This window comes from Schistocerca nitens, chromosome 8 (assembly GCF_023898315.1).
Source record: "Schistocerca nitens isolate TAMUIC-IGC-003100 chromosome 8, iqSchNite1.1, whole genome shotgun sequence".
Lineage (NCBI taxonomy): Eukaryota > Metazoa > Arthropoda > Insecta > Orthoptera > Acrididae > Schistocerca > Schistocerca nitens.
This window is the reverse complement of record NC_064621.1, coordinates 440,189,295-440,201,392: the sequence shown is the minus strand read 5'-3', so window position 1 is coordinate 440,201,392 and position 12,098 is coordinate 440,189,295. Positions and strand designations below refer to the sequence as shown.

General features: G+C 40.0%; 1 protein-coding gene across 3 annotated transcripts in view; it reads right to left on the bottom strand.

The window, feature by feature from the left end:
• The window catches only part of LOC126198627 (putative helicase MOV-10), a 380,400-nt gene that overhangs the window by 297,111 nt on the left and 71,191 nt on the right, over positions 1-12,098 (bottom strand). For all 3 annotated transcript variants that reach the window (XM_049935085.1, XM_049935086.1, XM_049935084.1), the window contains exon 3: positions 6,953-7,213. In XM_049935085.1, the coding sequence (XP_049791042.1) occupies positions 6,953-7,213 (261 nt within the window). The remainder of the gene's footprint in view (positions 1-6,952; positions 7,214-12,098) is intronic.

Here is a 12,098-nt window from a genome sequence, read left to right as displayed (position 1 = left end):
TCGATCCTGCGAGATTTACTCAAGAATAAATTCATTAAGATTTGGTTTATCAAAATTATTTTATTACATGTCAAAGACAATTGAAGGGTGCAAACTGTCATTATGCATGAGCACTTTAGGTCAGTGAGCAAGAATAGGTAACTGCATAAAGTAAAAGAAACTGAAGACTTTGTGATAACATCAAGTGAAAAATATAAACGAATATTGGATTTTACACCTCACCTTAAGTGAATTAAGAAATAAATTGACATCAATATTGATAAAACTGTGACTATATGGTACGATTTGCCAAATATAACATTAACACCACAGAAGAACAAACAATAACTGAAACTGATATAGATGTTTATTTACTGTATTATAATGTTATTACGTTCTATATACTTGAAGTGAGAACAATTTTCAAATATTTATTATCATCTACAAACAAGAAGCCAGTGAATTTTGCTTGACAACATTAATCAACCAGTTGCTGCCAAGTAAATCAACAAGAAGACACATTTTCCATTTGACATTACCACACAACTCTTGGCAGTATACAGCAAATATAAAGAAGAATTTAAATATATTGAAAGATTTATAATCCATTCTTCAGGAGAATTTAATCAAAAGTTGCATATGAAGCCAAATACAGGAGATTCATATGAAACATACACTCATCAAATATTAACTGAATGTGCAAGAAGATTAGTTCAAAAAGCCAGTGGCAGAGTATGCAGTAACCACAGTCTACCAAATTTAACAATGATTGGCAGCGTACAATTTGCAATAAATTGCTTCTACATGACATGACCAGGTGATGCGGTCACCAGTTCTTACACAACAAATACACTATGAGCAACAAATAGTCATCTATCACAATATAGCAATGGCAGCCAGAGGCAAATGACAACTGCACATGATGGCAGACACAGTAGGTGCTTTGCATAAAAGATCCTAGTGGAGCTAACTTGATTAAAATGTCGTACTTTCAGATACAATAGCGTGAAGTGATTTCTTAATTAGAATTAATATTGTCAGCTGATAAAATGAACTGGTTAAGTGAATACCCAATTATGAATTTGTATTGTTAAATACAAATGGAATGTAGTCAAATTAAATCGGGGGATGCTGAGGGAATTAGATTAGGAAATGAGACACTTAAAGTAGTAAAGGAGTTTTGCTATTTAGGGAGTAAAATAACTAATGATGGTCGAAGTAGAGAGGATATAAAATGTAGACTGGCAATGGCAAGGAAAGCGTTTCTGAAGAAGAGAAATTTGTTAACATCGAGTATAGATTTAAGTGTCAGGAAGTCGTTTCTGAAAGTATTTGTATGGAGTGAAACATGGACGATAAATAGTTTGGACAAGAAGAGAATAGAAGCTTTCGAAATGTGGTGCTACAGAAGAATGCTGAAGATAAGGTGGGTAGATCACGTAACTAATGAGGAGGTATTGAATAGGATTGGGGAGAAGAGAAGTTTGTGGCACAACTTGACTAGAAGAAGGGATCGGTTGGTAGGACATGTTTTGAGGCATCAAGGGATCACAAATTTAGCATTGGAGGGCAGCGTGGAGGGTAAAAATCGTAGAGGGAGACCAAGAGATCAATACACTAAGCAGATTGAGAATGATGTAGGTTGCAGTAGGTACTGGGAGATGAAGAAGCTAGCACAGGATAGAGCAGCATGGAGAGCTGCATCAAACCAGTCTCAGGACTGAAGACCACAACAGCAACATTGTTAAACAATATTTTATTCAGGAAACTTACTTCATTACTGAAATATACAAAGAGAAAAAACCCAAATAATTTACTATTAGTAACATTTTACAATATCAATCTTGACTTTTAAATGTTCATTAGGAAATTGACGTAATGGCTTTCCCAGCTGAAAATATTACTTTAGAAAGAATCATGCGCATGGTTGCAAAGCTACCAAAAGAATTAAAGCAGGTGATTCAAGCCTATCAACAAAAATGCATAACACATTTTCTAGTTTTAATGATATCTTGCGTGATTTTGGTTTTCACTTCAACACAATAATATGTGGGAAAAAAACAGCATATACTAATGAAAAAAAACAGCAACACCAAAAAATAATTAATACACTGCAATGAAATTTTGGAAATAAATTTGTCACGTAACATATTTAAGCAATTAACTCTGCAAGATCACATTAAGCAGTTAACGTTGCAAGATTACAGGTTAATGTAAGCATGAGATAAGCCATTGGAAAAGAGAAACACTGGTACATTAATAACTGGTGTAGCCACCAGAATGTTGAATGCAAGCTTGCAAACGTGTATGCATTGTGTTTATAGCTGCTGGATGCCAGTTTGTGGATGGAGTTGCATACCTGTTGCACTTGCACTAGTCAATACAGGGATAGCTATTAGCTATCTGGTTATGGATGAATCTGGGGTTGTCGTCTGATGATGTGATATATGTGCTCAATTGGATACAGGTTTGGTGAACAAGCAAGCCAAGGCAACATGACAACTTGCAGAGCACGTTGAGCTACAACAACGGTATGTGGGCGAGCTCCATCCAGTTGGAAAACACCCCCTGAAATACTGTTCATGAATGGCAGCACAACAGGTGAATCACCAGACTGATGTACAAATTTGCAGTCAGTGTGTATGGGATAACCATAAGAGTGCTCCTGCCGTCATACAAAACTGCACCCCAGACCATAATACCAGGTGTAGGCCCAGTGTGTCTAGCAGACAGACAGGCTGGTTGCAGGCCCTCAACTGGCCTCCACTCGGTCATCACTGGCAGCAAGGAAGAACCAGTTTTCATCATAAAACACAACAGACCTCCACCCTGCCCTCCAGTGAATTCTCAACTGATGCCACAGAAGTTGCAAACAATGGTGATTTGGGATCAGTGGAATGTACATTACAGGTTGTCTGGCTCAGAGTTGTCTTTCAAGTAACGATTTTTTAATAGATCATTGAGTCATTGTGGTGCCAACTGGTGCTCAAATTGCTGGGAGAGGCAGTATTATGTACCAGAGCCATACACCACGGATGATGGCCTTCCCTCTTGGTAATGCCACATAACCATCCATAGCCCGGTCTTGTTGCAAATATACAGTCTTGTGACCACTGCTGCCGGCAATTATGTACAGTGGCTAGATTCCTGCCAAGCCTTTCTGCAATAGCACAGAAGGAACATCCAGTTTCTCATAGCCCTATGACTCGACCTCATTCAAGCTCAGTGGGGTAAATAATGCTATATTTGTCATCTTTTAGCATTCTTAACTAACATCAATTCACTACATCTAATCTCAAAGGTAACTAAGGCTCATGATTTATAGTAAGCCTGATCTGTATGCTCATAGTGGTGTTACTAGCGCCACTCCCATGTGTCTGGTATGAAATATGAATAGCTATCACCTTCCAGTTGTAGAAACATACCTACCAACTTTTGTTTATGTGGCACAATTCCTTGGTGCTGCACACTGAATTTTTTCTGTCAGTGTATTTAGGAAAAAAACAAGGTACAATATTTTGATGATATGATGATTTAGCTGGCCGCAGTGGTCTTGCGGTTCTAGGCGCTCAGTCCGGAACCGCGCGACTGCTACGGTCAAAGGTTCGAATCCTGCCTCGGGCATGGTTGTGTGTGATGTCCTTAGGTTAGTTAGGTTTAAGTAGTTCTGAGTTCTAGGGGACTGATGACCACAGATGTTAAGTCCCATAGTGCTCAGAGCCATTTGATATGATGATTTAGATTTAGTGGAAGAAATGGCCAACAATGACAAGTAAGCCTGATCTGCATGCTCATAGTGGTGTTACTAGCACCATTCCCATGTGTCTGGTATGAAATACGAATAGATATCACCTTCCAGTTGTAGAAACATACCTACCAACTTTTGTTTATGTAGCACAACTCCTTGGGGCTGCACACTGTTTTTTTTTCTGTCAGTGTATTTAGGAAAAAAACAAGGTACAATATTCTGATGATGATTTAGATTTAGTGGAAGAAATGACCAACAATGACAATGAACATTCTGATACTATTATTTCAGTGCAGTAAGTTCCAGTAAATGTAGAAGAAACAATAGAAATGAAAGGCACCTTACAGTATGTTGCAGCTAAGATTGTAGAAACTGTTAGAGGGATTAAAATGAAAGGGAGCTACAAATGGTGGAACTACAAGCTATTGTGGTATCCTCTAGTAGTGGGGAAACTGCTCAAAGGGACAATTCTATAGAAGATAAACCATTTTCTTCTATTAACACTAATAAGTTAACACATTCAGTTACTATTGACAAACTGTTACCTTCTCTTACTTTCATCTGTTATTGCTGAGGACTTGCTACCTTCAGTTATTAGTGAGAATAGTATTAGCTCCTGTATTACTATCTTCAATTATTACTGACAATTTATTTATTATTGCTAATAACTTACTGACAATAATAGCTACTAGCAGATTACTATGTTCCTTTATTGCTAAGAGGCTACTACTGAAGCTTTACTACCTGTTACTATGAATGATATGTGTCCAGTACTATTGCACTAGTTGAGGTTGGTACTTCATTAAATAATGATAGATATAAAGACAAGAAATCTATTTACCTAGCAGTGGCAGATGAACACACATATAAAGGTACAGAAATTTGTAAACTCTTGGCACCAGTGGCTCCTTCTTCTGGCAGAAGGGTTGAAGGGGATGGAAAAGGGGTTCAGGGAAAGGACTGGTGAGGTTGAGGAAATGGGGATAGTTCGGAAGGTGCTCAGAATCCAGGCTCAGAGGATATTTACCCAATGGGATGAGAAGGAAACTGACATAATGGTTCTCACAGCTGTAAATATTTCTTTCGAAATACTTATGTAGATGTTTGCAAAGAAATCATCGCAGTTAATGCAGGTGACTCCGGTATGTTAAGTCTCTCCTGACCTGTGGTTCTGGGCAACTTTTCTGAACTCTCTGCATTTCCTAAACCTCACCAGTCCTTTTCCTTCACCCAGCTTCCTTCGTCTTCAACACTTCTGCCAGAATAAGGAGTCCCTGCTCCAAAAGCTTGCAAATTTCTACACCTTTATATGTGTGTTCTCCTGCTGCTGCTGCTTCGTTAGTACATATTTTATCTATCCAGTTCCATTATGTTTCAAAAATTGATTATTTTCATTGATAGAAATAAAGTGTGTTGCTACACAGTGTGCAAATATTAATACTCACTTCATCCTGGATTATGTTATATGTGAAGTAAGCAAACAGTTAAATGATTTATATTTTGGACACAAGAAGCTTGTGCTCCACAAGAGAAAATATTATTATTTTAAGATTGAGATTAGAACTGTAAAGACAACAGTGATGACATCCTCATACCATTAATCATTCCTGATTCTCCCCAACTTTCAGGATAAGTTTCCCATTCTAATCACAAGACAGTTCCCTCAACCTCTGACCATTACTCCACCCCCTATGACAAGGCTGTTGGCAGAACAAGGATGAAGCCTTATACCAGAAGTCTTCAGCCATCACTATTGATGTATTTTATTCAAAATTTAAGCAATGGTTGTGATTGAATCCACTGGGATTATGATAAGAGTATCATACTTGCTACTCATTACTTAAGATATTGTGGTCCTCAAGGAAATTGCTAGCTGGACAGTCTATGTGTGGAAGGACATCATCACCCTGTGCTACCTCCACCAAGTAGTTCCTGTTTTCTTCCTGGAAAAGGAATCTGTGGCTTAGGGGGGGGGGGGGGGGGGGGAAGAGAGAGAGAGAGAGATGTCACAATTTTTTATGTCTTTCAGTCAAATGTAATGGGAATTGTTTCTCCCGAAAGAATATATGATATTATTTGGTAGCAGGCATAGAATACAAGGAGCAAAAGGCTATTTAAAACTTGTACAGAAACCAGAACTGCAGGTGTAAGTGTTGGGACATGAAAGGGAAGCACTCCTTCAGAAATGATTGATACAGGGTCGTAACATATTCTTCACGTTATTCAATCCATAAATGAAAGGAAATCAAAGAGAAATTAGGAAACAGAATAAAAATTCTGGGGGTACACATACAAACTCTCGGATTTGCCAATGGCGTTGTAATTCTGTCAAAAGTGGCAAATGACTTGGAAGAGCAGATGAAGAGAATGGATAGCATTTTGAAAAGAGTTTATACACTGAAAATCAACAAAGGCAAAACAGGTATTCAAATTAAATCAGAAGACGGTGACTGAATTAGATTAGGAAATGAGACACTGAAAGTAGTAAATGAGCTTTGCTATGTGGGCAGCAAAATTACTGATGATGGCCGAGGTAGAAGGATACAAAACACAGATAGACAACAGCAATAAAAGTGTTTCTGAAGAAGAGAAATTTGTTAACAGTGACTATAGATTAAAGTGTTAAAAAGTCTTTTCTGGAGGCATCTGTATGGAGTGTAACCCTGTATGGAAGTGAAACATGGACGATAACCAGTTCCCACGAGAGAAGAACAGAAGGTTTTGAAGTAAGGCGCTATAGATTATTGCTGAATATTTGGAGATATAACAACCAATGAAGAGGTATTAAATCCAACTAGTAAGAAAAGACTAAATAATACAGCACAATGTGTCTTAAACAAAGAGCTGAAAGTACACAACCTGATGCATCACGGAACAGTCAGTTTGGTTACAGAAGGAAGTGTGGAGGGCAAAAACTATAAAAACTGAGAGGCTTGTACAATACAGAGTAAAATGGAGAGCTGCTTCAAGCAAGTGTTCAGATTGTTGAGCACAACGCCAATAACTACACTCAGAATGTAGTCATACATTACTTTGTACCAGTGTGTACATTAGCTCTTTATTTTCAAATATAAGCATTCACTTATTCTCCCTTAGTTTGACAATTAGCAACATCTTATACTTTTGGTTGCTTAGTTTGATATTTGACATCTTTCAGGGGAATAATAAAAGTGAGAGACAAAAGTAGTGGAAACCCTTAGAGTAGTCGTTTATGATAAAAGTTACCATCTGAATTTTTCTTCAACAATGTTTCCATACGGTTTCTATGGAAATGCATTGTCTCTTGATTGCGTTTTTCTATCTTCTTAAGTAGTCTCACATAGTTCAGTGCAGCTAGCAGATTTGAAGTATGAGCACGAACAGGATACTTCTGCTTGTAGTCTTCTTCGAATATCCTCTTGAAATTTTCTTTTTCAATACAAAAATTTGTATCCATATAGCCTTTCTTGCACAGAAATAGCACATAATGTTCTGCAACTGCAACAACTGCAAAACCAACAGAGCAAAAATCAATCTACATAACAAAAGCATAAGTTTCACCACACTAGAGCAAAAATTTATCTTTGTGAGCTCTTTATCTGCTTAGAAACCGAAAGGTAGGTGTATTAATGAAAATCTATCTTTTACATCTAAAAACAAAGATTCTGTAACATACTAAACGAAAGTGTTGGTATGTTGGTAGAGACAATAACAAACACAAAGACACACACAAATTTCAAGCTTTCGCAACCCACAGTTGCTTCATCAGGAAAGAGGGAAGGAGAGGGAAAGACAAATGGATGTGGGTTTTAAGGGAGAGGGTAAGGAGTCATTCCTATCCTGGGAGCGGAAAGACTTACCTTGGGGGGAAAAAGGGAAGGTATACACTCGCACACACACACATACCTTCCCTTTTTCCCCCAAGGTAAGTCTTTTCGCTCCCAGGATTGGAATGACTCCTTACCCTCTCCCTTAAGCCCCACATCCTTTCATCTTTCCCTCTCCTCCCCTCTTTCCTGATGAAGCAACTGTGGGTTGCGAAAGCTTGAAATTTGTGTTTGTTATTGTCTCTACCAACATACCAACACTTTTGTTTGGTAAGTTACAGAATCTTTGTTTTTAAATATATTTTTCCCACGTGGAATGTTTCCCTCTATTATACTCAAAATCTATCTTTTCATTTAGGAAAGTAATACACAGCAATTAATAACGAAAAAACATCGGAATACTTCAGTGATGTTGGGGAAGACAGAGTTCATGTTAAGTGCAACACATGTGTATGCCTGATAAGCAAGAAGATGAAAAATACTGACACTGAGCCATGACATAACGAGTTCCATGAATTTCTTGCCAATAACTTCTTTGCAATGGTATAAGGTTAAGTGAAATGAGGACCGCTCTACAAGCAATAATTAAAACACTACCACAATTCAGTCATCATTCAATTCAATTCAGTTTCTTTATTTACCTATTGACAATATGCCCTTTGAATCACAAAGAAAGAACGGATTCCAATTGTTTATTACAGACAAGCTATAAAAGATAGAAACACATTTTGCATGTCACTGGATAGAGGAAGGTTCAATGTTTTGACACAGCTGCGCTGTTGTTTTTTTTGTAGCAATATGGTGACTACAACACAAGAGAAATCATTGTATGAGCTCGAATTTGCACTAAGTCAATTCACTGTTCATTTCTTTTGTCCTATGAGGTCATGAGACCTCACACCTTGTGATTTTTGTCTAAGAGGATACATAAAAGATGGAATCTTTGTCCCACCTATGGCAGCTACTCTTACACAGCAGAGAAATCGAATTGATGGAGCTGTTGAGTCAATAAACAGGGACCTGCTGATTCGTGTGCTGAATGAAATGGACTACCATTTCAATGTTTCTCAAGCAATGCATGGCACTCATGGTGAGTATATGGTATAGCGTCTAGGCGAAAATAAAGACTTTGAACCTTCCTCTATCCAGTTATATGTGCAATGTGTTTCTATCTCATGTTTCTATCTTTCAGTTTGTCTGTAATAAACAACTGAAATCTGTTCTTTCTTTTTGAATCACCCTGCCCATTGTATAGCTGCAGACAATTCATAGCCAGGGCTAGTTACAATAACATTTCTTATATTAATATAATAGAGGGAAACATTTCACGTGGGAAAAATATATCTAAAAACAAAGATGATGTGACTTACCGAACGAAAGTGCTGGCAGGTCGATAGACACACAAACAAACACAAACATACACACGAAATTCAAGCTTTCGCAAACAATGGTTGCTTCGTCAGGAAAGAGAGAAGGAGAGGGAAAGATGAAAGGATGTGGGTTTTAAGGGAGAGGGTAAGGAGTCATTCCAATCCCGGGAGCGGAAAGACTTACCTTAGGGGGAAAAAAGGACAGGTATACACTCGCACACACACACATATCCATCTGCACATACACAGACACAAGCAGACATTTGTAAAGGCAAAGAGTTTGGGCAGAAATGTCAGTCGAGGTGGAAGTACAGAGGCAAAGATGTTGTTGAAAGACAGGTGAGGTATGAGCGGCGGCAACTTGAAATTAGCGGAGGTTGAGGCCTGGCGGATAACGAGAAGAGAGGATATACTGAAGGGCAAGTTCCCATCTCCGGAGTTCTGACAGGTTGGTGTTAGTGGGAAGTATCCAGATAACCCGGACGGCGTAACACTGTGCCAAGATGTGCTGGCCGTGCACCAAGGCATGTTTAGCCACAGGGTGATCCTCATTACCAACAAACACTGTCTGCCTGTGTCCATTCATGCGAATGGACAGTTTGTTGCTGGTCATTCCCACATAGAAAGCTTCACAATGTAGGCAAGTCAGTTGGTAAATCACGTGGGTGCTTTCACACGTGGCTCTGCCTTTGATTGTGTACACCTTCCGGGTTACAGGACTGGAGTAGGTGGTGGTGGGAGGGTGCATTGGACAGGTTTTACACCGGGGGCGGTTACAAGAGTAGGAGCCAGAGGGTAAGGAAGGTGGTTTGGGGATTTCATAGGGATGAACTAAGAGGTTACGAAGGTTAGGTGGACAGCGGAAAGACACTCTTGGTGGAGTGGGGAGGATTTAATGAAGGATGGATCTCATTTCAGGGCAGGATTTGAGGAAGTCGTATCCCTGCTGGAGAGCCCCATTCAGAGTCTGATCCAGTCCCGGAAAGTATCCTGTCACAAGTGGGGCACTTTTGTGGTTCTTCTGTGGGAGGTTCTGGGTTTGAGGGGATGAGGAAGTGGCTCTGGTTATTTGCTTCTGTACCAGGTTGGGAGGGTAGTTGCGGGATGCGAAAGCTGTTTTCAGGTTGTTGGTGTAACCTCTTTCCTCATTACCTTAGCCAGCTTCATCCTGACCCACACCTTCTTCACTTTCGAAGGCCAGACATACCAACAATTAAAGGGAACAGCCATGGGTACCAGGATGGACCCCTCGTATGCCAACCTATTCATGGGTCGCTTAGAGGAAGCCTTCTTGGTTACCCAGGCCTGCCAACCCAAAGTTTGGTACAGATTTATTGATGACATCTTCATGATCTGGACTCACAGTGAAGAAAAACTCCAGAATTTCCTCTCCAACCTCAACTCCTTTGGTTCCATCAGATTCACCTGGTCCAACTCCAAATCCCACGCCACTTTCCTTGACGTTGACCTCCACCTTGACGTTGACCTCCACCTGTCCAATGGTCAGCTTCACACGTCCATCCACATCAAACCCACCAACAAGCAACAGTACCTCCATTATGACAGCTGCCACCCATTCCACATCAAACGGTCCCTTCCCTACAGCCTAGGTCTTCGTGGCAAACGAATCTGCTCCAGTCTGGAATCCATGAACCATTACACCAACAACCTGAAAACAGCTTTCGCATCCCGCAACTACCCTCCCAACCTGGTACAGAAGCAAATAACCAGAGCCACTTCCTCATCCCCTCAAACCCAGAACCTCCCACAGAAGAACCACAAAAGTGCCCCACTTGTGACAGGATACTTTCCGGGACTGGATCAGACTCTGAATGGGGCTCTCCAGCAGGGATACGACTTCCTCAAATCCTGCCCTGAAATGAGATCCATCCTTCATTAAATCCTCCCCACTTCACCAAGAGTGTCTTTCCGCTGTCCACCTAACCTTCGTAACCTCTTAGTTCATCCCTATGAAATCCCCAAAACACCTTCCTTACCCTCTGGCTCCTACCCTTGTAACTGCCCCCGGTGTAAAACCTGTCCAATGCACCCTCCCACCACCACCTACTCCAGTCCTGTAACCCGGAAGGTACACACAATCAAAGGCAGAGCCACGTGTGAAAGCACCCACGTGATTTACCAACTGACCTGCCTACACTGTGAAGCTTTCTATGTGGGAATGACCAGCAACAAACTGTCCATTCACATGAATGGACACAGGCAGACAGTGTTTGTTGGTAATGAGGATCACCCTGTGGCTAAACATGCCTTGGTGCACAGCCAGCACATCTTAGCACAGTGTTACGCCGTCCGGGTTATCTGGATACTTCCCACTAACACCAACATGTCAGAACTCCGGAGATGGGAACTTGCCCTTCAGTATATCCTCTCTTCTCGTTATCCGCCAGGCCTCAACCTCCGCTAATTTCAAGTTGCCGCCGCTCATACCTCACTTGTCTTTCAACAACATCTTTGCCTCTGTACTTCCACCTCGACTGACATCTCTACCCAAACTCTTTGCCTTTACAAATGTCTGCTTGTGTCTGTGTATGTGCGGATGGATATGTGTGTGTGTGCGAGTGTATACCTGTCCTTTTTTCCCCCTAAGGTAAGTCTTTCCGCTCCCGGGATTGGAATGACTCCTTACCCTCTCCCTTAAAACCCACATCCTTTCATCTTTCCCTCTCCTTCCCTCTTTCCTGACGAAGCAACCATTGTTTGCGAAAGCTTGAATTTTGTGTGTATGTTTGTGTTTGTTTGTGTGTCTATCGACCTGCCAGCACTTTCGTTCGGTAAGTCACGTCATCTTTGTTTTTAGATATATTTCTTATATTAATGTTGTTTACAATCTTACATGAAAATACAGTCACCTTACATCAGTATAAGTAAACAATTTCACTGTTTCATAATATTCCGATATTCTTCACAGTTATAAAAGCTATGCATTATTAAAAATTGTTTTAGCTCTACTCTCAATGTTGGAAATTCCTTATTTTCTATATTGTAGAAGACAATGCACTAAAACATATTTTGGTTGATAATGTACACTTTTTGTGGGAGGCTGTATAAAAGTCATCTCTCGTTCTTGTTTTGTAGTTATGAATCTGACTGTTCAATGTTGAAAACTCCTTATGTGTTTTCAGAAGGTACATGAATTCATAAATGTATACGCCAGGAAGAGTCATCATTTTAACT